The sequence below is a fragment of the Balaenoptera borealis genome (assembly GCF_965194805.1).
Source record: "Balaenoptera borealis genome assembly, chromosome: X".
Taxonomy (NCBI): domain Eukaryota; kingdom Metazoa; phylum Chordata; class Mammalia; order Artiodactyla; family Balaenopteridae; genus Balaenoptera; species Balaenoptera borealis.
In genome coordinates, this window is record NC_138881.1 from 129,185,602 (window position 1) to 129,213,571 (window position 27,970).

The 27,970-nt window shown below is 38.5% G+C and overlaps 1 protein-coding gene across 2 annotated transcripts in view; it reads left to right on the plus strand.

The window, feature by feature from the left end:
- SPRY3 (sprouty RTK signaling antagonist 3) overlaps positions 1–27,962 on the plus strand; it is a 128,015-nt gene extending 100,053 nt beyond the window's left edge. Inside the window, exon 4 of one of the 2 annotated variants that reach the window (XM_082376437.1) lies at positions 12–27,962. In XM_082376437.1, the coding sequence (XP_082232563.1) occupies positions 115–981 (867 nt within the window). In that variant the 5' untranslated portion in view covers positions 12–114 and the 3' untranslated portion in view covers positions 982–27,962. The remainder of the gene's footprint in view (positions 1–11) is intronic. The other variant, XM_082376436.1, reaches the window with a different exon arrangement.
- The last annotated feature ends 8 nt before the right edge of the window (positions 27,963–27,970 follow it).

Sequence of the window (27,970 nt, forward strand, 5' to 3'; positions counted from 1 at the left end):
CTCTCTCCTAGGATTTTCTGATGTGCCCTAAGATCCATGTAACTACAAGGGCTCTTTATCACCATAAGTGCCACCCTGACCCAAAACCACTCAGAACTCAAGAATCAAGGCAAAATGGATGCCGCAGTGACAGATGATTTCCAACAAATTCTGCCTATTGAACAGCTGCGCTCTACTCACGCTAGCAATGATTATGTGGACCGTCCTCCAGTCCCCTGTAAACAGGCCCTCTCCAGCCCTTCCCTTATCGTGCAGACCCACAAATCTGATTGGTCCCTGGCTACCATGCCTACTGCTCTCCCACGCAGTCTCAGCCAGTGCCATCAGTTGCAGCCCTTGCCCCAGCATCTGAGCCAATCTAGCATTGCCAGCTCAATGTCCCATAGCACCACTGCCTCTGATCAAAGGCTCTTGGCCAGCATTACGCCCTCACCTTCAGGCCAGTCCATCATCCGAACGCAGCCTGGAACAGGAGCCCACCCAAAGGCTGATGGGGCCCTGAAGGGAGCGGCTGAGCAACCTGCAGTGCACCCCGGTGAGCACCTCTTCATCTGCGAGGAGTGTGGGCGCTGCAAATGTGTCCTCTGTACGGCAGCTCGCCCGCTCCCCTCCTTCTGGCTGTGCAACCAGCGTTGCCTTTGCTCTGCTGAGAGCCTCCTCGATTATGGCACTTGTCTCTGCTGTGTTAAGGGCCTCTTCTACCACTGTTCCACTGATGACGAGGACAACTGCGCCGACGAGCCCTGCTCCTGTGGGCCTGGCTCTTGCTTCGTCCGCTGGGCAACCATGAGCCTCATCTCCCTCTTCTTACCCTGCCTGTGCTGCTACCTGCCTACCCGTGGATGCCTCCATCTGTGCCAGCAGGGCTATGATAGTCTTAGGCGACCAGGCTGCCGCTGTAAGAGGCACACCAACACTGTGTGCAGAAAAATCTCTTCTGGTAGTGCGCCCTTCCCCAAGGCCCAGGAGAAGTCTGTATGACCTTCCCACAAAAGGGATCCAGTGCTTTCTCCTTCTAGGCCCCGTCAATAAAGCATAGGCCTCATCTTTGAAGAAGGGGAGGAGGAGTAAAGTAGCCAAAGTTAGGGCTCACCAATTTTGTTCCTGCAGTGTCAGGGGAATGGCCACGTACATCCTGGCGCAGGATGCCTGTTCTTCCTCACAGTATCTATCCCACTCCTCTTCGGTCTTTTTACACCCACCACCTCAGCCCTTATGGCTGTCATGGCATATTCAGGTGATATATAAGCATGAGCTTTGGACACTGAGGGCTGACAGAGCCAGCAACGTGGAGGTTTAGGGGCTCCCCAACGTAATACCTCTCGATGCAGGCCCTGAGCGTCACTCTGCTTTCCACAATGCCTTTGGAAGCTTTCTTCTTAGATGGTTTTCACAGGTCCATGTGGAACAGTGTTCAGTATTCCAGGGAATCTGACCCCTTCTCCGTTTACCGCCCGTCTGGTCTTTCGTCTTTTTCTCATTTTCTCCTCTTCTTGCATTACTCTGTTCTGTTCTCATTCCCACTTCATTCTCACCCTCCCTACTTTTACTTTTCCTCTCTTTTCTTTCTCTCTCTCTGCTTCCTTCTCCTTCCCTCCCTTTCTCTCAGACTAATCCTTTCTCTGCCTGTATTTCTGTCTTGTTTGGTCTAATCTTTGTCTCCTTCTACCTGTCCCTCTTTCTCTCTCTAACACGTCAAAAAGTGCTGTTTTTCCATAGGTGTTTCCTTTGACGCCAAACTTTGCTATGTTATACTATTTACTAATTTTTATTAAGGGAAATTGATTACTGTGATGAACTTATCACTAGCAATAGTGTGTGTGCACTCATAACCACACTCACCAGTTTATGAGCATACGAGGCGAACTTATCTTACATTTCCAGGTTTAATTAGTTGAAATTTTACTCCCTTTCCCAATAATCAACTTATAGCACTGACAGATTCCACTAGCATGCTGAGTAGGATAGTAAATCAGGATGCTCATAACTTTGTATGTCTGACCCAAGTGCCAAAGGCAGACGTGCTTTATAGCTAAATGAACAAAGCAAAGGACATTACAGAGGTCTGTTCTCTCTTAGAAGCTAACTGCCTGAGACTGCATGGCTCAGGCCTTAACAATGGACATAAAAAGTCATAAAACTTTACAGCTGGAAGGAATCTTAACTGTTAATCTAGTTCGATGCCCTTATTTTACAGATGGGAAAACTGAGGCCTGGAAATAGGAAGGGATCTGCCCAAGGCTACACGCTGAGTTAATAGAGTTGGGCCTGGCATACAGGTCTTGTGACTCTTGGTTCAGTATTCTCTATTAACAATGACAGAAAGCCATTCCCATTCAATTTTCAGGAATCATGCCAAGCTAGTGTGGTGGTCTTTATGTGGTGCATAGTGGGTAGCTAACCTTCAGGTGTCAAAGCTGCCCCCAGTGGACATCACCTTTGGCTCTGTCACCTTGTAGAAGCTCAAGTGTGCAAAAGAAAAGCTTAAGGAAACCCCAATCAAGCTGTGTCTTCGCCATTGCACCTACCCTTTGCTGCACACTGTGCTTGCTCCTGGCTTTGTCTGCAGTGGCAGTTGCCTGAGAACCTAAATTTCAGCAACAGTGGAAAACTGAGATGAAAGATGTATAATGCAGAGAACTGACTTCTCTTTTAAGAAATACCAAGAGCTTGTGCTGTGAATCCCCTTCAATGGGAAAAGGCTGCAGGGGCGATAGCAGGCTCCTAAGGACTGCTGCTGAAAGACGCAAGAATTAGGTACAGTTTCCCGCTGTAAGTGAATCTAAAATTCACTAAAGAATTCAAAGATTGAGGGCACTTGCTTGAAATCAAGGTGCTCCAACTTAGTTTAAGACTTCCAGACTCTAGCTTTATATATCATCATCTCTTTTAAAGTGTGCATGGATATGTATTACAGGGTGGAAAGGTGGGGAGAAATGTATAGTCATACACAGGGGGAAGAAGACGGGAACACCCATGTCCCCTTGTTGGCTATATACTATAGGAATACGTGCCACTCGGTCTTTGTTGGTTCTGAATCTTCCTGAAGTGTACTGACATTTGGGCTGCACAGAGACCCTCACCTTCACTTTCACCTCCTCTTCTAGAATTGCTTTGCTCTATTTTTGTATATATAAATATGTTATGATGATTATTAATAATGTTAATGATATTGCTGCAAATGGTGCCATATACAAGGTTTGGCTTCTTGGAACATTTATAAACCCAAACCAATACCTGTAACCTCTTATGTTGCTTTCAAGTCCTTCCATTTGAGTAACTTCTTTTTATCTTACAAGTCTGCCTGATTGACCTTTGAACTTATCCACCCCTAAAAGCTGTGCCCGGTTCTCTGGGTCAAGCTGGATGGTGATGAGTAGCAACACACACTTCTCTTCGCTCCCTCCTGAAATTTGCTTAAAGCTGAGATAAGTAAGGATTCTGACACTAGTGCATTGTTCCTGGAGCTAAAGTCATTCTATGGATGTTTGCTTATTAGTTTCAGGACCCAGAACAACCCAAGTCCCTCCTCCTTGATAGCTCCTTCACATCTCAATCCTGCAGTCCTTACTCAGGCAAACTGTGCACTGCCAGAGGGGCCCTGGGCTCTGCCACACACCCAAAGGAGCTCTTCTCAGTGTATTTCTAAATGGCCTTACACTTGGTAGAAGAAACTGAAGGGTTCCTCCAATGCAGTTGCAGTCTGCAGTCTGCTGAGTCAGGGCTCTCATTTGTGTCCAAGTTGGCCTGATATGGACTGCATCTGGTTTACGTGTAGATGGGTCCTGCTGGGGTATGCGCACGGACATGTGAGTGTGCATATGTATCCCCTCTGTGAGAGAGAGAGAGAGATATATTTACATATATATATGTAAATATATATTCACACATCTCTATATATTTTAATGTATTGCACATGTATATTTAAAATATATATGAAAGAACTCTAAATCCTGCAGAGAGGCTCTGTTTTCATTATTTTTCTACTTTGTGTCATGTACTGTATAAACAGGAATATTTAGAGGGTGTTTCCTGCTTAGCATTTTTTTGCAGTTAAATCATCTGTTACCCCCTAAATGTACTGCTTTCCACATATTGGTCCCTTGATACATTTCATATGGCTTTAGCCAAGAGTTTTTTGTTGTTGTTGTTCCAGCCCATCTTTCCTCATCACCATAGCTATAATAAACGTAGTGAGCACTTACATAATGCTTACTATGTGCTAAGCACTATTTTAAGCACATCACCTATATTAGCTCATTTCATCCTCACGGCAACTCTGCAACGTATGTACTATTATGATTGCCATGTTACAAATGAGAAGACTGAAGTACAGAGGGGCTAAGTGACTTGTCAAAGGTAACAAAGCTTGTAAATGCTGGAACTAAGATTTGAACCTAGGCTGTCTGACTCCAGAGTCCATGGTCCAGAGTCAGGTATAGAAGTCCAGAGCATAATATAAACCCTGTGGTATAACAAGCCTCAAGTGGTGAATGGTTCTGTCCCTAACTCCAGTCCACCTGCAGCCTAAGAGTTGAAACAAACATGCTACTATGTTCGGAGTGAAGCAATAGTTACAGACATCATATTATTAGCTGTCTTGCTTCCCAAGATGGTGGCGTTACACACTTCTCCACTTTTCCCTTTGAAAACATGTTTGCAGCCAGTTACCATTTCTCAATCAGCTTATGGTATGGAGCCAGTAGAGAAATTTTTTTACTTTGCCAGAGAGGGTAAGAGTTTATTTGGCCTTCTCTTTAAGGGCCCAGGAAATCTAATTCAATTTCTTTCTGCAGAAAGTAGAACTAAATCTATGTTTGGAACTTGAGATTGGTTGGAACTGTTAACATTCAAGCTCATTGATTATACTGAGTGCATTTTGCTGATTCAAATGTAAGTAATCCACTGATGTCCATTGGTCAGTATACCACCTTACCTCTTCCCATCACCTACTTCACACAGGCATTATTTCAGAGCCAGAAAGACCCTTACAAAACATCTATTCCAACATCAGCATTTTATAGTTGGAGGAAAAGATGCACAAAGAGAGAAAACAACCTGCCCAAAGTCACACAGTTATAAGTTAGGGTGGAATTATGACAATTCCAGACTTCCTAGTTGCCGGATTCCCTGGTCTGAGTTTCTTAGAAAATAGAGCTTGAAGCAAAAGCTTATGTGAAATCCCAAGGAAGTAGGAGCAAGGAAAAAGAGGTAGGGAAGGAGGGAGAGTAATCTGTTTCATGACAAGCTAACTTCTCAATCTCTTATGATAGGCCATACTGTATCTCAGCCCACCTGCGTGAGGAAGGGGGAAGAATTCAACTCCTATCTCCCATCTCATTAGTCAAATACCTTCCCTGTGGAATATTAACTCCCCTGCACTTTTGGGTAATGCATGTGTGGGTGCCCAAGCATGTACCTTGGCATCTTAAGCCTCAGTGGCAATGGGGTAGCATTACAGACAGCAAGGCAAGTGTGTGTATAAAGGGAGACATATGAACTTAAACTGGTACACTAGGCTGGTGCTTTTCCCTTACATCTTTAATCACTTTCATTCAAAGTGAGTTAGAGACAACCTACAATTTTTAAAGTATATGAGGCTTTATTGTGGTGCTCAGAAACATACTAAATTTGCCTTCCTAAACCTATATATTCCCCGACTTGTTTTTAAGGACTTCTTTCTGCATAGAGATGAAGTTCCTAGTTCAACTAGAGGAGTAACAATCTAGGCCCATATCCTTATCTTGACCCTTAAATCAGTGTTGCTGCCTTCAAAGGCCAGCATGAACAAGACACACAGCTTTCAAGGAAAGACATCTTGCGAGCGACACTGCTCATTGTTTAGGGATCTTTCTGTCGTTACAATCAAAGTGATGTATGTTGCTCCCACAAATATTTGCTGGCCAGTTCCCTGGAAAAGAAGGGGGTAATCCTGACACACAAGTTGTCATTCTCCAACTATTAAAGCAATCCTTTTGACTGTACTAGATAATGGTCATGTCTCTGATAATAAAAGACACAGATGACAAGGATTAGGAAACCCCCAAGTCCTTGAAGAACTGACCAACACTGCTGTTGCAAGTCACTAAGGAAAGAAAACAGAGATAATCCTTCAGGCGAACACCCTAGTTTTATTAATACAGGGCTTTAACCTCAAGTCATCTGTATATTCTATTGTGATAAGATGAGGTGACCCGTAAATGCATCCTAAGGGCTCATTTTGAACCTATGTCCTAAAGCCTAAACTAAGGGAGACTGAATGACTCCCTTGGCCCCTTTCTCCTAGGTCCACACTTTAATCTTAGCCTTCAAAGTCTTACCACTCTGGTGACAAAAAGAAACACTAAAAGGGAAAGGAACACTAATTTTTATAATATCAGAAATTAGTTGGCTTAATTTTACTCTGTAAAAGTTTTAGAGGATCCCCTTCCAATGGGTGTTAAGGCCTCCCAATAAGGAGAAGGCTCCAGGCCCATCGTAATACATAAGCTATACTGAAGGAAAAAGAGAAAAAAGTAGTGTGAAGTAATACTGTATGTAGATCCAGAAAGAAAAACAAAGGTTAAGAAAAAGCTATGTGAAAAAAAAAAGCTCTGTAATCTGTTTGTTTCTCTCATCCAAAACTCCATTTTATTAACCTCTTGGCTCTGTTGTATATTTAAACTCCTTTTTGTCCTTGACTTATATCAGCATTCTTTTTTTTTTTCAAACTCCTACAACACTTCCACTGGAATGATTGTGTGTGTGTGTGTGTGAGAGAGAGAGAGAGAGAGAGGGAGATGGATAGAGCCTTGAGCTCTCCCCTAGAGGTTCAGAGTTAGAGTATGCACTCTAAAACTTTCAGCCTTTCAAACTCCCTTCCAGGACATGTCCCCATAGTACTTGGATCTTATACTAAATGACAAAGTTTCTCTCCTTTAGAGAGAAATACCAGACTGGATTTGTGGCTTTACCTGGATTGGCTTCTCGGTGGTGTGGAAATTACAGTAACCTGAAACCAATTAGATCAGGATCTTTGGAGGTGAGGCTGAAGAATGGATTTTTTTTGAAAAGCTTCCAGGTTTTTATAATACACAAACAGGGTTGAGAAAGCTCAGTCACCTCGTTCTATAAATTCAGATACTGAGGTTCGGAGAGGGGAAATGATTCACTCATAAACACACAGTGAGTTAGGGACAAAGTTAGGAATGTGAGAATCCAGGTCTGCTGACTCCTAGGCCAAAGTTTTTGTCTTTATATTATGCTACTTTTCTCTACCCTGTGCCCTCTCTGGATCTTTGCTTTCCTCATCTGTAAAATGAAGATAATAAAGCCTAGAGATTTTGTGAGAGTCATTAAAGTAGAAGCATATTTTAATGTACAAGGTTCTGCACAAATGCAAAGGAATGTTATACTTGAGGGAATTAATGTACAACACATACGTGAGGCTGAATGTCTAACACAACATAATGAAAGTTTTAAAAAAATTTTAATCCATCAGTCATTTGGGTGTTGTGACTACCTGATAACATGTATGAAGACTGAACACTTGTGTAGGTTTTCTGTACCTTTAAACTAAACTTGGCCTCAGTGACAATCAAAGAAATTAGGAGTTGAGGACAGAGGTCATTCTTTTATTTCTCTTTCCCTCCCTGGGATAGGGATTAAAAGAAATATAAAAGCAAAGGGATATTTGGACTTCTTATACTTGGTCAATTACAGTGGGGCCTTAGAACTGAACTGGCCTAGGGTTTCTATGGGACTTGTAGATCCCATTCCTGGGGTCTGTCAGGGGTTGGAGGGAAGGGGGTCAAAAAAAGGACATCTCTTTTGAAAGGCAGTATGCATAAAAAGCCAGCAGGGAAGGCGGCCCATTAGGAGGAGCTACTGCTATAGAAGCCGGAAAGGAGGGAAGTGGCTTTCTGATTTGGCTTATTTGAGGAAGTAGATTATTTGGGGATCTAGTATCCCCAGAATGATCTATAACCGCAAGGAACATGTTTCCTGAACTCCAGGGCCCTGGAACAGAGTATCCAGACCCATTCCTGTCCTTTCCATTCCAGATATTAGGAATTTCCAGAGGGGGCCACTTCTGTTCTCCTAGGAGTCATATATCTGGCTACTTGTTTATTTGGTAAAAATGGAATTCTGTACCATTTATAAAATGGATTTCTTGTGTCTTCCTTATTTTGAAAGTATAATACACATTCTTAATTCATCATTAATTTTTGCCAACGACTTTTAAGTATTTATTTGAAAGTTATTTTAAAATACGAAAATATATTTATTTAACAAAGCACTCCTTTATCCTTAGTTGAGCCATGCTAACAAATTAAAAACAAGCCATGATCAAACTGTTTCTATGTGTCACATTACAAGCTAAATTTAAAAACCTATTTAGTAAATATATCCTCATTTCATCTTGAAAAGCCTCCTTTTTAAGCGGGAGGTAGAGAGACATGGAATTAGTGGGAAGCAAGAGGCCTAAAAGTATAGTGATGGGCACTTATAATCCAGACCTGCCTTAGGCAGGGGTTACCTTTCAGGTAATTAAGAGGTGATGAGCTATACTCAATCAGGAAAAATTGAGTCGTTAGAGGCCATGTTTCAGGAGTCTCTGATTTCCTGGAAAATAGAATCCAAAAAACTCCTTGCTAATAACTACACTGCCAATAAAGTGCTTGTACTTTGCCTGATAACAATTAACACAAGAGCCTAAGATGAGCTGCATAAAATAGCATGTGGACCAAATGAGAAAGTAGACTGTAGTTCTAAAGGAAGGATCAAATTTGGTTGTGGTGTCAGCCATAGGCATTAATTGTAGGGACATTGAAATCTAGTTCAACAGAACTTCAAATAAACATAATGGAGACTGGACCTGAGAAGGTGAAAAAGGGTAATTACTGCCTAAGAGGTTAGAGCACAACCTGAAGTTCAGAAGCAACACTGAATTTAGAATCAGAAGAGAAATGTAATAACACACAAGACACTATGAGATGGAGGAGCCATCTTTGGTAAGTTACTTAGGCTTTCTGTGCCTGGTTTGAAACTCAGGAACCATGACTCTAAAAACTGTGCTCTTAACTACTACAATCTACTTCTTACAGCATAAAAATGGCTATATGAGTAGAGTCATACTATGTCCCAATTTGCCCAGGACAGTCTCAGTTAATACCTGTGTCTCAGAATATTTAATAGTGTCCTCTTACATTCTGAGAACTTATCTTGACATGACTTGTATATAATACATAATTGTATATTTAATTTGCTAACTTTGATAAAATCATTGCATGAAAAGAGATCAGGATAATTTTAGTGTTGGCCCTTCTCTCATATTATCCTCAAGCATCATCCAAAATTGAGCCCTCCCACAATTTTTAAATTTGTCACCACCCACCTCAAGTCTTTTTGCCCAGTTTACATTCCCTGGTCTTTCACAACAACACCGTTGACCCTCTCTCCCCCTAGCGCACCCCTAGCCTAACAAAATCTGAATCTTAGTTAAATATAACCACCTATGCCACATTTTAATCTAAACAGATGAATGTAGTTGGAGAAAAACACACAATCAGAAATTTCAAGTGGGCCCTCAGTACCACCAGGCAATTTCTACTTTATTTCTCCCTTCAGTTTATTTTCCAACTCTTAAGAAAGGCTATCTCACACTTCTCTTTCATCATACCTCCAATACCTCCACCTCCTCCATACTTCCACTCCCAGCTTGTGACCTTGCCACATATCATTGAGAAAATAGGGTATTCCCTCTTGAACCCACTCCAGCCAGCCTTTTGAACCTACCTTCCACTGAAATAACTCTTGTCAATGTCACCAATGATTCTACCTTGCTAAATCCAATGGTCAATTCTCAGTCTTCATCTTATTCACCCAATCAGCAGCATTTGTCCGACCTGATCATGCAATCTGACTTAGCTCCTCCCCCCGCAAATCCTAGCAGAGCCTGAGGCAAGGACTTACATGTAGTTTATTTGGGGAGGTGATTCAGGAAACAAGAGAAGGGGACTAAGAATGAACCAAGTAGGGATGGACCATCAATTCAAGGGTATGTTATTAATGTGTTTACTACTGAAGGCAACTGTGGATTATTCCCACTGAGGACTCTCTGGTGCTGTGTGGAATGTGCCTCAGAATTTTCCACCAGACACAGAAAAGTGTTTATCCATCAGATTTCATCTCCCATTGACCAAGGGTAATCCTAGAGGGTGTTAACTCACCGGCACTTGCAGGTTTGTTCATGACCTAGAATCACTGAGCAGGCTCCTGCAGATGTCCGTCCCATCTGGTGGTAGCAGAGAAGCCCCAAGGCAGAAAGCAGTAGTGTGAGATACAGCTGAATGAGGTAGCGTCAAGCTACCCCTGCATACAGCAGCTGCAATACTGTCCTGAACAAAAGGTGGTCCAGGAGAATGTGAAATGAGGCACAGAAGATGTTTGACACACTCTCTTTCTTGAAACACATTCTTTACTGGCATCCAGCACACCACACTCTCCTAATTCTCTTCTTACCGCATTGATCTCTCCTTCTCCAAGTTCTTTAATGGTTCTTCCTCATCTCCCTGAACTCTAAATATTAGAGTGCCTAAGGTTTCAGTTCTTAGTCCTCTTCTCTTCTCTATCTAGACTCGCTCTCTTGGTGATCTCATCTACTCTCCTGGATTTAAACACCACTTATATACTCATATGTATCTTTTTAGTTAGTGATTTCATTTCCTTCAGATAAAAACCCAGGAGTGGTATTGCTGGATCATATGGTAGTTCTATATTTAATTTTTTGAGGAACCTCCATACTGTTTTCCATAATGGCTGTGCCAACTTACATAGCCACCAACAATATACAAGGGTTCCCATTCTGCACATCCTTGCAACACTTGTTATCTTTTGTGATTTTGATAATAGGCATTCTAACAGGTGTGAGGTGATATTTCATTGTGGTTTTGATTTGTGTTTCGCTTATTGTTAGTGATGTTAAGTACCTTTTCATATACCTGTTGGCCATTTGTATGTCTTCTTTTGAGAAGTGTCTATTCAGGTTCTTGGCCCATTTTTTAATTGGGTTATTGGGGTGTTTTTGCTATTGGGTAGTGAGCTCCTTATATTTTTTGGATTTTAACCACTTATCAGATGTATGTTTTGCAAATATTTTCTCCCATTCCTCTTCTCCCATCTCTTCACTCTGTTGATTGTTTCCTTTGCTGTGCAGAAGATTTTTGGTTTGATGCAATCCCACTCGTCTGTTTTTGCTTTTGTTGCCTGTGTTTTTGATGTCATATTCCCAAAAAATCATATTAAATTTCTGGCTGCTTTGCTGGCCACAGCCAGTATCAAGATCTCAAGCTAGCTGTTATATTGGACTTCCCTGATAGTTTTCCATGTTCAGTTCTAAATCAGGACTACTTCCTCCAGCAGTGAATCTGCTGTTCCTTATGACCTGCCTCATCTCTGGAGAATTACCATGGCATGGAGCTGGAGGTGGGTATGGGAGTATCCCCAGCCTAAAATGCCTCAGACTCCCATTGTTCTTACTGAGGTTTAGCAATTTTTCTTGAATAGACTCTTCTCAATTTGTTTTATGCCTTTGGCTAATTTACAGAGTTCTGTAATGGTAGTTTTTGAAAATTTTGTCCAAGTTTTATTTTTTTTTTAGGGGAATTGGCGAGGTCCTCACTCAGAATTTCCAGAAGTCCTGCCCCAAATCATTGATTTTTGACCTTTCTTCTTTTTTAATATAATCATTGAAGTTTTAAATTTCCAAATAAGTACTGCTGTAGCTGTAGACCTACGAATTTTGACGTGCTGCATTTATCAATCAGTTCTAAATATTTTATAATATCTTCTTTGACTCATGGGTCATTTAGAAGTGTGTTGATTCATATCCAAGTAACTGAGGTTTTTCTAGATATCTTTAAATTATTGTTTTGTAATTTAACGTTGTTTTGGTCAAAGAATGATCTCTATGCTTTCAATTTCTTTCAATTTATTGAGACTTACTTATTTTATGGCCCACCATATTGTTCTTCTTTATGAATACTTTCACATGTAGTTGAAATAATGTGTATTTTGCTGTTTTGGGATGGAATTTTCTATAAATATAAATATAAATTGGATCAAACTGGTAATTAGTGTTGTTCAGGTGTTCCATATACTTCCTAATTTTCTGTCTGTATGTTCTATCAATTACTGAAAGAAGTATGCTGACATTTCCAACACTAATTATAATTTATCTATTTCTCCTTTCATTTATGGCAGATTTTGCTTTATGTATATTCAGTCTCTGTTTTTAGGTGCATATACATTTAGGATTGTTATGTCTTCTTGGAGAATTGACCCCTTTATCATTATGTAGTATCATGTTCAACCTGAAAATGTACCTTGTTATGAAGTCTACGTCATCTGATATTAGTATAGCTACTTGATCTTTCTTTTGTATAGTATTTTACTTTTAACCAATGTCTTTATATTCAAGGTTGTTTTCTTTTAGGCACATATAGTTTCTTATATATGCATATTTTTATTCTACCTGACAATTTCTTTTTGTTGTAATTTTTAGGCCATTTACATTTAATGTAATAATTAATGCTGTTGATGTAATTCTACTTTCTTGCTGTTTGTTTTCAATTTGTTGCATCAATTATTTGTTCCTTTTTGTCTCTCTCTCTTTTTTGCCTTTGGTGTTGAGGATTTTTTAAAAATTTGCAATACATCTCCCTTATTGGCTTATTAACTTTACCTCTTAATTTATTATTATTATTATATTTTACCATTTGCCCTAGGGTTGACAATATACATCTTTGACTAATCAGTGTCTGCCTTCAAATACATTAAACTTTCAGGTTCAGCATAAGAGTCTTACCACAGTATACTTCCATTTTCGTCCTTCCATTCTTTGTGTTATTGTTGTTATAGGTTATAATTTCAAAATACATTGCTATTGTTTCAATTATCTTTTAAAATTTATTTTTAATCTACACAAGTAAAATTTATACTTTTTGATGTATAATTCTTTGAGTTGTGACAAATGCATAAAATCATATAACCACCAGAGTTCCAACTGCTCTAAATCCTTATTAACTTGGTATTGTTACTTAAAAATGTTTTTAGCCACTCAAACAGGTATATTAATGGTATCTCATTGTGGTTTTCATTGTGTCCATGTTTTTCTTTAAATTATTGAGCATATTTTAATATTTATAATACTTGTTTAAGGTATTTGTCTACTGATTACATCATCTCTCTCATCTCTATCATTTCTGCATCTATTTCCATTCCACCATTTTCCTCCTTGTATGAGTAACATTTGCATGCCTGGTAATTTTTCATTGTATGTTAGACTATGTGCATTAATATTTTTGGACAATGGACTTTGTTGTCTTTTTTTTAGAGCGCTAAAGTTTGGTGAACAGTTGTTATTTTTGTATCAAGGTGATTTCTTTGAGATTTATTAAGTTCTGCTAGGGAAGGTTTCCTGATTTTCCTTATGACTAATTTAGTAAGGTGTGACACTTGGGGTCTCTACAGAATGTCCCAACATTTATCTGAGGTATCATTACTCTGGCTTGACAGAACTCAAATAGCTCTCAGCTTTGTGTGAGTTCTGGGTAGTTGTTATTGAATTTGCTTAATGGGGTTTCATTCTATATGTGCATGGATTAATATTCAGCCAAAGACTTAAGAAAACCCCTATGCAGATTTCTGGGGATCTTTTTCTGACTAGTTCTCCCCTCTTCAGTTCTCCAAACCCAAAATTCCAGCATCCCAAGTATCCTCAAACTCAATTCTCTGTCTTAACTCAGAAAGACAGATGTGCTCTGCTTGGGATTCTTCTGTCAGCGCCATGGTCCAGAAGGTGTCTCCAAACACAAAACAATCATAGGGCCTACCTCATTTGTTTTCCTTCCCTCAGGGGTCACAATCTTTGCTCTTCCTTTCTAATGTCTGAAAACTGTCATCGCATATATTTTGTCCACCTTTTAAATTGTTTATGGTGGAAAGACAATTTCAAGATTAAGGTTAGAGTTTAGACCTCAGACATTTTCTTTTTTCCATGCTTGCACCTTTAGGTGATCTTATCTAATCCCATTATTTTAAATATTTGCATCTTGACATCTCCAAATTTATTTATCCAGCCTGGAACTCTCTCCTCAGCTCCAGATGTATACAGTCAACTGCCATATTCACTTGGATGTTTAATGGATATCTGAAGCTTCACATTTTTAAAACCAAAGTCTTCATTTCTTCCTTCCAAACATTCTACCCAATGTTCTCCATTTAGGTAAGTGACAACTCTATTTTTCTAGTTGTTCAGTCCATCCGTGACTATTTCTCTAACACCTCACAGCTAATCTATCAAAAAATTCTTTTGGCTATACCACTCAAATTATATATAAAATCCAACCCTCTTTTACTACCTCCACTGCTACTACCCTATCCAAGCTCACATTATCTCTTACCTATATTACCTTAATAGCCTCCTAACAGATCTTCCTGCTTCTATAACTGTATCCCCTACATTCTATCTCCTCAGAAAGGCCAGAGTGATTCTGTTAAACTATAAGTCAAATAATGTCATATCTGTTCTCAAAATCTGCCATGGCCTGGGTACTTTGTGTTTGATGTACCCACTACTTTGAACACTCTTCCCCCTGGTACCTGCATACTTTGCTTATGTTCTTCACTCAGGTTGTTACCAAGTCCAAGCTCGCTCTGCTCACCGCACGACAGGCCAATAAATCAGAGACGAGGTGTTGAGGCAAGGAATACGACTTTATTCAGAAAGCCGGCAGACCGAGAAGTTGACAGACTAGAGCCTCAAAATAACCATCTTATTGGGGTTTGGATGCCAGTTCCTTTACAGCACAGAGAGGGGGAGGAGATGAGGAAGTAAAGTAAAAAGGCCGTATGTTTTGCAAATATCACCTGGAATGGCCAGCCTCAGGGAGGGGATGTGTTAATTTCTTCTTTCTTGCAGCCATTCACAGGTGGGCGAGGTCAGGATGTTTCCCTGAACAAAGGTACTTTGGTTTAACATTCGGGCAGAGGGGCAGGGTTCCCTGAGGCAGGCCATCAGGTATAGACAGTATACTTTTAGTGAACAAATCAGCGGAAAGCAAAGGTTAAAGCAAAAGAAACAGATCCAACATGTAGTCAGATTTGGCTCTTCCCTGTTACAAGGTTTCTGTGGAAATGTCACCTTATCAATGAGGCTTTCCCTCAAACTCTCACTCTGTCATTCTGTCCCTTTACCCTGGTCTAATTTTCTTCTTAGCACTTACCACCACCTAATATACTATGTATTTATTTGTTTGTTGCCTACATCAACTATGAGAATGTAAGCAGAAATTTTGTTTTAATTTGTGCTGTGTCCCCAGTAACTGGAATAGTGCCTGGCCCATAGTAAGCATTCCATAAATTATTTGTTCAATGAATGAACACACACAGCCTCTTATTGTCTACTCATTTTTATTTTACTTCTTTCTTGGAAACAGCATATGCTTAAATTATTTTTTACCAATTTTATACCATCTGTCTTTTAAAGAGATAATTGAGATCATCCACATTTTGTATGTTTCATACACTTTAATTTCTTACATGTTATTTAATACACATTATTTAATAAACATATTGTTTATTTTACATTATTGTTCCCTATTTTCCTTTTCCCAAGTGTGCTGATTTTATCAAGCTATTCAGTTTTCCTTTTGTTAATTTGTGAGCTCTAATATGCTTTACCATTTCATTAATGGTTAACTCAACTTTCAGACACATGTGCCTCCATTGTTAATTGAAAACATGACTTTTTTCCCCTCTTAGGATTCACTGCTCCTCCAATATTTTTATTTAGAATATTTTCTTATTTATTTGGAACAGTTTCACTTTTCTCCCTCTTCTAAACTCATGCCTTTCCAGATAAGACCTTTAGAACGTGTTTATTTCTCTGTACTCATTCCTTTGCTATCCATAAGTCTGATTTTTCATAGATGACGTGGTACTTTTCGTTCTAGACATTAGAGTTTCCCTAGAAATATGGACCTTCTGTTTTTAAGAATCCTTATTTAAGTTATGTTACCCATTCCCGGACGGTCTATTATCACTCACTTACATTTAACTGCTGTATTTCATATGCAGACTTTTTTTTTCAACTCAAGGATTGTTCTTCTATTGTTTGATTAATTTTCTCATTTTCCACATGTTTTATTTTCTCTGTTTGGAGCTGAAATTATTTAAATATTTGGCCCCCTGCATCGATATATCAGTGAAGATCCATACCATGAGAGCTCTTAGATATCAGTCTCTAGGCACCTGCTTAGCTCATTGTGTAAAAAGCCCAGCACCAATTGTTTTTATTATAATTATCACAGTATCAAAAAGTTCATTTGTCTCCAGGCTACAGGTGCCATTTGACCCAGGTGAGGTAGATAGTTTGGAGTTCTTAGTGGAGGGAACGTGAGCCTTGTTCAGGTATTCATCTTTCTAGAGGATAAGAACTCAGGAATGTTTTCTTACTCCTAAAAATGTGGAGAGGTAACTTATTTTTCTTCTGTTTCCCTACAACTTCTTCATGTTTGTTTGAAATGGTAACAGTACTTTCACCTGGGTGTGCTCAGAAACTCTGGCCTTCTTTCCTGCTACTTCTTTTGTAGGCTCTTACTCCCAAGATCATGAAAAAATAAAATGTGGCTTGAGGTATGCTCTTCTTTAGAAGAAGCTTAGCTAGTTATGCTTCTTTGTTCACTTATCCATCCGATCACTCAAAAATATTGAGTACCTACTCTGTGCCAAGTGCTGTTCTAAGTGACTAAGGCAGATACCGTCCTTACCCTCATGCAGCTTACTTTCTATTGTGAAGAGAGAATCAAAACGTAATTTTATACAGCTATAAATGATATAAGAAAACTGTGGGATGACTGTAGGGGGTGCTGAGATAAAAATGTGAGTCAATAAAATCTTAGGAGACTGAGGATGTGAGTAGGAAGACGGGAAAATCAAGGGAAAGCTCTTGATAGTAGAAACCCTTGTCTACCACTACACAAATGCAGCAAAAACAAACACAGGGCTTGCTATTTTGCAGAACTCCATGTCAAATTGTAAGAATAACTAAAGATATTTAATTAAGGAAAAGTTATGCTCCTGAGCAGGTGGAGTAAACTCTCACACCAACATTTAACAAATTTCAGAAGAAAGAACCCAATTGCTCCAACTAAGGCTGTGCATAAATCTTAGCTGAGCTTTCTACTTGTACCCTCTGCCCAAACTTAGAAATGAAAGTTCATGGGCCCCTCCTCAGAATTATTGAATTGGAATCTTGGGATGAGTCCCAGGAATTTGTATTTTAACTAAAAGCCCTCCCTCCAGGTGACTCATATGGAAGTTAAAGCTTGAGAACCACTAATTTAGAACATGATATTGTATATAGGTGGAGAGATCTTTAAGTTGCCAACATTATATTAGTGCAAAAAGGTCTAAAATAGGTAGAATAGTCTATGTTTAAACAAGCAAGGTAAAAAGAAGTAGCACAGCAAATATTCAAACACACTGGAGGGGGAAAGTAGTCATAAAAACTAAATGTGGAAGAAAATAAGTGATGAATACTGAAAGTCATCTCCTCATCTCCCTTGAATAATTAATAAAAATCCTGTGCTTCACCTGGGCATATGGTTGCACAGTTAGAAAACTACATTTCTTAGCCTTTGTTACAGCTAGACGTGGCCACATTATTAAGTTCTGGCCAAGGGGATATGAGCAGAAGTGATATGGTTCACTTTAAGGTCATCCTCTTGGAAGGAATAAATGCGTGCCCCTTATCCATTCTCCCTTCTCACTGGCTATAGATAGTAGTAACTGGAGAAGCCAGTTGAGACACATACATGGAAGCTACACAATTTGTCCTACCAACCCCACACTACCCTACCTCTGGACTGCAACGCAAAATAGAATAAACTTCTATTTTGTTTAAGCTAATGTATGTTGAGGTCTCTTTGTGACAGAAGTTTTAGAATACACCCTAATGAATACATTGAATGAATCCAATAAAACAAGGACTCAAAGACAAATGATAAAACAACAGAATTAGATGAAAAGGCAGACTGCAGAACTCAGGAAAGGTCAAAACGATATTACTGCAGAATTAATTACTAGGAAGCTGAAAAGAATAGAAAAAAGATGGAATAAAATATAATTATTAATATAGAGAAAGACCTGAGATATATTCACTCAACAAATACTTGTTTAGCAGCCACTTTCTTCCAGACACTGTTCTAGGTACAGGTAATTGAGGGAAAGAGATTACAGGTTGTATTTCAGACAAAGGAAACAGTATGAGTGAAAAGCTTGAGGCAGAAAAGAAGTGGGTGTTTTTATTCACAACAGAAGTTAATTTGGTGTAGCTAAAGCTGCATGAGCAAGGCTGCAAGAATTTTATGGGACTAAGTTGGAAAATTTGGGAGGGACCAGATTATGCAGGGTCTCTATGGACCATGGTAAGAACTTTGATTTTATTCTAGGATAATTGGGAAGCTACTGGGATGTTTTAGGTGGGATAGAAGCATGATATAATTTTGCATTTTATTTTAAGAGATCATTTCAGCTGTTACATGAAGGATAGATTACAAGGGGACAAGAGTGGAAGCAGGGAAACCTACTGCTCACTTTCCCTCCACTAACAACCCCAGAGCAAGTAATCATGATGACCTAAACTGATAGAGAGAACCACATGGTTTTCAGAGATATTTTCATGGTGCAATGGATAATACTTAGTGAAAGTGTATGAAGGGAGTAAAGGAGAAAGAAGTCAAGGATGATTCTCAGGTGTATGACCTAAGCAGACTGATAAGTGCTGTTTATTGAAATGGGGGAAGACTGGAAGAGGAACATTTTGGGAAGGGGGAGAATACCAATATTTCAATTGTGTATATGTAAAGTTTGAAATGTCTATAAAGAAATATCTAAGTGATGTCTCACAAAAATTGTGTATGTAGATATGAAGCTCAGAAGAAAGGTTTGATCTGAAGATATAAAATTGGGAGTCCTCAGCACGTATTTGGTAATTGAAGGCATAGGACCAAATGAGATCAGCTGGGGTGGAAATGTGGCATGAGAAGATAAAAGAGTTCAAGACCAAGCTCTGTTGAGGTCTCAACATTTACAGTGTATAGAAGGCGATATACTTCCAAACAAGGTTGAAAGGAGGGGGATCCAGAGAAGTAGGAGGAAAGCTAGAAGAGTGTCATGTTATGGAAGGTGGAAGAAGAGAGTTTGCTTCACTAAGTAAAATGCTGCATGGAGAAGTCAAATGAGATGAGGACTGGACAGTGTTCATTGATTTAGCTATAAAGAAGTCTTTACTGGGAGCTGTTTTAGATTGTAGATGGTTACAGACTAGGAGACAGGTATATAAGCACTTTTAATGGTAAGATGGCTCAGAGCCTGCACCCCTTAGGAGAAGACCTAGCTCTTTCTTTCTCTCCTGTCCACTTTCTCTCATTTCATACATGATACCTGGCCCTAGGGAAAGCAATCTAGGTCAGCTTAGCTCTAGGTACTGAACAATGTTTTTTTTCCTTGATCCATTTCTCTGGCATTAGAAGATGTGGCCTTAATGTTACTGGAAGGTAATATCAGAGGTTCAGGTCTGGGCTTTGAAGAAAGTCACTTAAGCCTTTAGATTAAAAAGAGAGAATTTTCCCATGTGACTCAAACCAGCCTACTAGACTATTTAAGATTAGGATCCAAGTTATCAGCTGACAAGTAAGTATTTTTTATTGTTTTTTCTTTGTCTTTGTGGCTGTATCTACCTCAGAGACCTCATAGAAAGGAAGGATAGTTGGGGGATACGTCAGTGTTCATATATTCCTGGGACTTCCTATCAAAATACCTCCTTAATAGACCCTCTTAACAAATCCGCATTTCAGCTCCTTACATGACCAAGCTACCAATTGAATTACAGATCCCTTGAAAGTCTCTGTCTTGTTCAAACCTGTGCTTATAGTCTTATATTGAAAACCTTCCTTGTATTCATATACCTCTCCTCTGCAGTAGTACAGTCATACCTTAAACTTCAACCTTTCTTATTGAGATATATTTGAGGTACAATATTATATAAGTTTCAGGTGTACAACATAGTGATTCACAATTTTAAAAGGTTATACTCCATTTATAGTCATAAAATATTGGCTATATTCCCTCTGTTGTACAATATACCTTTGTAGCTTATTTATTTTATATGTAGTAGTTTGTACCTCTTAATCCCCTACCCCTATCTTGTCCCTCCCCCACTTTTCTCTCCCCACACGTAACCAATAGTTTGTTCTCTATATCTGTATGTTTCTTTTTTTTATTACATTCCCTAGTTTGTTTTATGTTTTAGATTCCACGTGTATCATATAATACAGTATTTGTCATTTCTATCTGACTTAAGTCCATCCATGTTGTTGCAAATGGCAAAGTTTCATTCCTTTTTAAGGCTGAGTAGTATTCCATTGTATATAATATATACCTCATCTTCGTTATCCATTCATCTGTTGACAGACAGGTTGCTTCTGTATCTTGGCAGTTGCAAATAGTGCTGCTATGAACACTGGGGTTCATATATCTTTTCAAATTAGTGTTTTTGTTTCTTTACAATATATACCCAGGAGTGGAATTGCTGAGTCATATGGTAGTTCTATTTTTATTTTTTTGAGGAAACTCCATACTGTTTTCCATAGTGGCTACACCAATTTACATTCCCACCAACAGTGTACAAAGGTTTGTTTTTCTTCACATCCTCACCAACATTTGTTATTTGTGGTCTTTTTGATGATAGCCATTCTGAAAGGTGTGAGGTGATATCTCATTTTTGTTTTAACTTGCTCTTCTCTGATGATTAAAGATGTTGAGCATCTTTTCATATACCTGTCGGCCATCTGTATGTCTTCTTTGTAAAAATGTCTATTCAGGTCTTCTGCCCAATTTTTAATCAGGTTTTTTGCTTTTTGCTGTTGAATTGTATTAGCTATTTATATATTTTTGATATTAGCCTTATCGGTCATATCATTTGCAAATATATTTTCCCATTCACTAGGCTGTCTTTTCATTTTTGTTGATGGTTTCCTTTGCTGTGTAAAAGCTTTAAAGTTTAATTAGGTACCACTTGTTTATTTTTGCTTTTATTTCCTTTGCTTTAGGAGAAGGATCCCAAAAAATATTGCTTTAAGTCAAAGAGTGTTTTGCCTATGTTTTTTCTAGGAGTTTTATGGTTTCCAGTCTTACATTTAGGTCTTTAATCCATTCTGAGTTTAGTTTTGCATATGGTATTATAGAATGTTCTAATTTTATTCTATTACATGCAGCCGTCCAGTTTTCCCAGCAGCACTTACTGGAGAGACTGTCTTTTCTCCATTGTATATTCTTGCCTCCTTTGTCATAGATTGATTGACCATACACGCGTGGGTTTATTTCCGGGCTCTCTATTCTGTTCCATGGATCTATTTGTCTGTTTTTGAGACAGTACCATACTGTTTTGATTATTGTAGCTTTGTAGTATAGTTTGAAATCAGGGAGTGTGGTCCAGCTTTGTTCTTCTTTCTCAAGATTGTTTTGGCTACTTGTGGTCTTTTGTGTCTCCATACAAATTTTAGAATTATTTGTTCCAGTTCTGTAAAAAATGTCATTGATATTTTGGTAGGGATTGCATTGAATCTGTAAATTGCCTTGGGTAGTATGCTCATTTTAACAATATTGATTCTTCTAATCCATGAACATGGTATATCTTTTCATCTGTTTGTGTCGTCTTCAATTTCTTTCACCAGTTCATTGTAGTTTTCCAAGTAAAGATCTTTTACCTCCCTAGGTAGGGTTATTCCTAGTTATTTTATTCAGGATGCAATGGTAAATGGAACTGTTTCCTTAATTTCTCTCTTTTTTTAAAAAAACCATATAGATTTATTATCGTACAGTCAGAAGTCAGATACAGGTCTCACTGGGCTGAAATCAAGGTTGGCAAGACTGTGTTCCTTTCTGAGGCTGTAGAGGATAATCTGTTTCCTTGCCTTTTCTAACTCTGGGAGGCTCCCAGCATTCCTTGGCTCATGGCACCCTTTCTCCATCTTCAAAGTCAGAAACTCTGACTCATTTTTTTGGCCATGCCACACAGCTTGTGGGATCTTAGTTCCCTGACCAGGAATAGAACCAGGACCCTCAGCAATGAAAGCACGGAGTCCTAACCACTGGACCACCAGGGAATTCCCCTTAATTTCTCTTTTTAATAGTTCATTGTTAAGGTATAGGAATGCAACAGATTTCTGTGTATTAATTTTATATCCTGTAACTTTACTGAATTCATTGATGAGCTCTAGTATTTTTTTTTGTGGTGTCTTTAGGATTTTCTTGGATTGGAAGAATCAAGATTGTGAAAATGACTATACTACCCAAAGCAATCTACAGATTCAATACAATCCCTTTCAAATTACCAATGCCATTTTTCACAGAATTAAAACAAAAAATTTTACAATTTGTATGGAAACACAAAAGACCCCGAATAGCCAAAACACTTTGAGAAAGAAAAACGGAGCTGGAGGAATTAGGCTCCCTGACTTCAGACTATACTACAAAGCTACAGTAATCAAGACAGTATGGTACTGGCACAAAAACAGAAATATAGATAGCATCATGTCATCTGCAAACAGTAACAGTTTTACTTCTTCCTTTTGAATTTGGACTCCTTTTATTTCTTTTTTTCTCTGATTGCTGTGGTCAGGAATTCCAATACAATTTTGTCTTTTTTTTTTATTGGAATATATTTGCTTTACAGTGTTGTGTGTGTCTTCTGTACAGTGAAGTGAATCAGCTTTATGTATAAATACATCTCCTCCCTCTTGGACCTCCCTCCCACACACCCCCCCCCATCCCACCTATCTAGGTCATCATAGGCCACCAAGCTAAGCTCCCTGTGCGATACAGCACGTTCCCACTAGCTATCTATTTTACACAGGGTAGGTAGTGTATATATGTCAATCCTAATCTTCCAAATCATACCACCCTCCCCTTCACCCACTGTGTCCACCCATCTGTTCTCTATGTCTGGATCACTATTCCTGTCCTGCAGATAGGTTCATCAGTACCATTTTCCTAGATTCCACATATATGTGTTAATATATGGTATTTGTTTTTCTCTTTCTGACTTACTCACTCTGTATGAAAGACTCTAGGTCCATCCACATCTCTACAAATGACCCAATTTCATTCCTTGTTATGGCTGAGTAACATTCCACTGTATACATGTACCACATCTTCTTTATCCATTCATCTGTCAATGGACATTTAGGTTGCTTCCATGTCCTGGCTATTGTAAATGGTGCTGCAATGTACATTGGGGTACATGTGTATTTTTGAATTATGGTTTCCTCAGGGTATATGCCCAGTAGTGGGGTTGCTGGGTCATATGGTAGTTCTAGTCTTAGTTTTTTAAGGAACCTCCATACTGTTCTCCATAGTGGCTATATCAACTTACATTCCCACCAACAGTGCAAGAGGGTTCCCTTTTCTCCACACCCTCTCCAGTATTTATTGTTTGTAGATTTTTTGATCATGGCCATTCTGACTGGTATGAGGTGATACCTCATTGTAGCTTTGATTTGCATTTCTCTAATAATTAGTGATGTTGAGCATCTTTTCATGTGCCTCTTGGCCATCTGTATGTCTTCTTTGGAGAAATGTCTGTTTAGGTCTTCTGCCCATTTTTGATTGGGTTGTTTGTTTTTTTGATATTGAGTGGCATGAGCTGTTTCTATAATTTGGAGATTAATCCTTTGTCCATTGATTCGTTTGCAAATATTTTCTCCCATTCTGAGGGTTGTCTTTTTGTGTTGTTTATGGTTTCCTTTGCTATGGAAAAGCTTTTAAGTTTCATTAGGTCCCATTTGTTTATTTTTGTTTTCATTTTCATTACTCTAGGAGGTGGGTCAAAAAAGATCTTGCTGTGATTTATGTCAAAGAGTGGTTTTCCTATAAGAGTTTTATAGTGTCTGGCCTTACATTTATGTCTTTAATCCATTTTGAGTTTATTTTTGTGTATGGTGTTAGGGAGTGTTCTAATTTCATTCTTTTACATGTAGCTGTCCAGTTTTCCCAGCACAATTATTGAAGAGACTGTCTTTTCTCCATTGTATATTTTGGCTCCTTTGTCATAGATTAGGTGACCATGGGTGCATGGGTTTATCTCTGGGCTTTCTATCCTGTTCCATTGATCTATATTTCTGTTTTTGTGCCAGTACCATACTGTCTGGATTACTGTAGCTTTGTAGTATAGTTTGAAGTTGGGAAGCCTGATTCCTCCAGCTCTGTTTTTCTTTCTCAAGATTTCTTTGGTTATTTGGGGTCTTTTGTGTTTCCATACAAATTACAGAATTTTTTGTTCTAATTCTGTGAAAAATGGCATTGGTAATTTGATAGGGATTGCATTGAATCTGTAGATTGCTTTGGGTAGTATAGTCATTTTCACAATATTGATTCTTCCAATCCAAGAACATGGTATATCTCTCCATCTGTTTCTATCCTCTTTGATTTCTTTCATCATTGCTTTACAGTTTTCTGAGTACAGGTCTTTTGCCTTCTTAGGTAGGTTTATTCCTAGGTATTGTATTCTTTTTGTTGCAATGGTGAATTGGATTGTTTCCTTAATTTCTCTTTCTGATTTTTCCTTGTTAGCGTATAGCAATGCAAGAGATTTCTGTGCATTAATTTTGTATCCTGCAACTTTACCAAATTCATTGATTTGCTATAGTAGTTTTCTGGTGTCATCTTTAGGACTTTCTATGTATAGTATCATGTCATCTGCAAACAGTGACAGTTTTACTTCTTCTTTTCCAATTTGGATTCCTTTTATTTCTTTTTCTTCTCTGATTGCCATGGCTAGGACTTCCAAAATTATGTTGAATGATAGTGGTGAGAATCGACACCCTTGTCTTGTTCTTGATCTTAGAGGAAATGCTTTCAGTTTTTCCCCATTGAGAATAATGTTTGCTGTGGGTTTGTCATATATGGCCTTTATTATGTTGAGGTAGGTTCCCTCTGTTCCCACTTTCTAGAGAGTTTTTATCATAAATGGGTGTTGAATTTTGTCAAAAGCTTTTTCTGCATCTATTAAGATGATCATATGGTTTTTATTCCTCAATTTGTTTATATGGTGAATCACATTTATTGATTTGCATATATTGAAGAATCCTTGCATCCCTGGGATAAATCCCACTTGATCATGGTATATGATCCTTTTAATGTGTTGTTGGATTCTATTTGCTAGTATTTTGTTGAGGATTTTTGTGTCTATGTTCATCGGTGATATTGGTCTGTAATTTTCTTTTTTCGTAGTATCTTTGTTTGGTTTTGGTATCAGGGTGATGGTGGCTTCATAGAATGAGTTTGGGAGTGTTCTTCCCTCTGCAATTGTTTGGAAGAGTTTGAGAAGGATAGGTGTTAGCGCTTGTCTAAATATTTGATAGAATTCGCCTGTGAAGCCATCAGGTACTGGACTTTTGTTAGTTGGAAGTTTAAAAAAAAATTTTTTTTATTAAAGAACTCAGATTTTAGGAAGATTTTAAATTATAGTTTCAATTTCATTACTTGTGATTGGTCTGTTTATATTTTCTATTTCTTCCTGGTTCAATCTTGGAAGGTTGTACCTTTCTAAGAATTTGTCCATTTCTTCCAGGTTGTCCATTTTATTGGCATATAGTTGCTTGTAGTAGTCTCTTATGATCCTTTGTATTTCTGTGGTGTCAGTTACAATTTCTCTCCTTTCATTTCTAATTTTATTGATTTGAGTCCTCTCCTTTTTTTTCTTGATGAATCTGCCTAAAGGTTTATCAATTTTGTTTATCTTCTCAAAGAACCAACTTTTAGTTTCATTGATCTTTGCTCTTGTTTTCTTTGTTTCTATTTCATTTATTTCTGGTCTGATCTTTATGATTTTTTTCCTTCTACTAACTTCGGGTTTTTCTCGTTCTTCTTTTTCTAGTTGCTTTAAGTGTAAGGTTAGGTTTTTTATTTGAGATTTTTCTTGTTTCCTACAGTGAGATTGAATTGCTATAAACTTCCCTCTTAGGACTGCTTTTGCTATGTCCTATAGGTTTTGGGTCATCATGTTTTCGTTGTCCTTTGTTTCTAGGTATTTTTTGATTTCTTCTTTGATTTCTTCAGTGACCTCTTGGTTATTTAGTAGCGAATTGTTTATCCTCCATGTGTTTCCCTGTTTTAGAGGTTTTTTTTTTTCCTGTAACTGATTTCTAATCTCATAGTATTGTGGTCAGAAAAGATTCTTGATAGGATTTCAATTTTCTTAAATTTACCAAGGCTTGATTTGTGACCCAAGATGTGATCTATCCTGGACAATGTTCCGTGTGCACTTGAGAAGAAAGTGTATTCTGCTGCTTTCAGGTGGAATGTCCTATAAATATCAATTAAGTCTATGTGGTCTTTTGTGTCATTTAAAGCTTGTGTTTCCTTATTTATTTTCTGTCTGGATGATCTGTCCATTCGTGTAAGTGGGGTGTTAAAATCCCCCACTATTTTTGTGTTACTGTCAATTTCCCCTTTTATGGCTGTTCACATTTGCCTTATGTATTGAGGTGCTCCTATGTTGGCTGCATAAATATTTATAGTTGTTATATCTTCTTCTTAGATTGATCCCTTGATCATTATGTAGTGTCCTTCCTTGTCTCTTATAACAGTCTTTATGTTAAAGTCTATTTTGTCTGATATGAGTATTGCTACTCCAGCTTTCTTCTGATTTCCATTTGCATGGGATATCTTTTTCCATCCCCGCACTTTCAGTCTGTATGTGTCCCTAGGTCTGAAGTGGATCTCTTGTAGATAGCATATATATGGGTCTTGTTGTTGTATCCATTCAGCCAGTCTGTGTCTTTTGTTTGGAGCATTTAATCCATTTACATTCAAGGTAATTATCGATATGTATGTTCCTATTATCATTTTCTTTATTGTTTTGGGTTTGTTTTTGTGGGTCTTTTTCTTCTCTTGTGTTTCCTGCCTAGAGAAGTTCCTTTTTCATTTATTGTAAAGCTGGTTTGGTGGTGCTGAATTCTCTTAGCTTTTTGCATTCGAATGTTGGTGCATTTAATGTTGTCCCAGAGGTCTCTGAGACTGTCCTCAATTCTTTTCATTCTTTTTTCTTCATTCTGCTCGTCAGCAGTTATTTCCACCATTCTATCTTCCAGCTCACTTATTCGTTCTTCTGCTTCAGTTATTCTGCTATTGATTCCTTCTATTGTATTTTTCCTTTCAGTTCTTGTGTTGTTCATCACTGTTTGTTTGTCCTTTAGTTCTTCTAGGTCCTTGTTAAACATTTCTTGTATCTTCTTGATCTGTGCCTCCATTGTATTTCTGAGATTTTGGGTCATGTTTACTATCATTACTCTGAATTGTTTTCAAGTTGTCTATTTCCTCTTTATTTATTTGATCTTGTAGGTTTTTACCTTGCTCCTTCGTCTGTGTCATATTTTTTTGTTGTCTCAGTTTTTTTGATGGGTGTGGCTGTATTCCTGTCATGCTGGTTGTTTGGCCTGAGGCATCCATCCCTGGAGTTTGCAGGCAGTTGGGTGGAGCCTGGTGTTGGTGCCGAGATGAGGACCTTCGGGAGAGCTCACACTGATTAATATTCCCTGGGGTCTGGGGTTCTCTGTTAGTCCAGCAGTTTGGACTCGGTGCTCCCACTACAGGAGCTCAGGCCCAATTCCCGGCCTGGGAACCAAGACCCCACAAGCCATGCAATGTGGCAAAAGAAAAATAAATGCAACCGACAAAAAGGAGCAGAACAATAACAAAGAATAAAAAGTAAAATAAAGTTAGAAAAATAAAAAATATATTAGAAAAAATAAAAATAAAGATGAAACAACAAAAACAGAGCCACAATAGGGCCGGAAAAGACCTTGGCGGCGGGGGGTGGCATGGGGGGGTGGGGCTCAAGCCTGGGACCCTCGTGGCTGGAAGA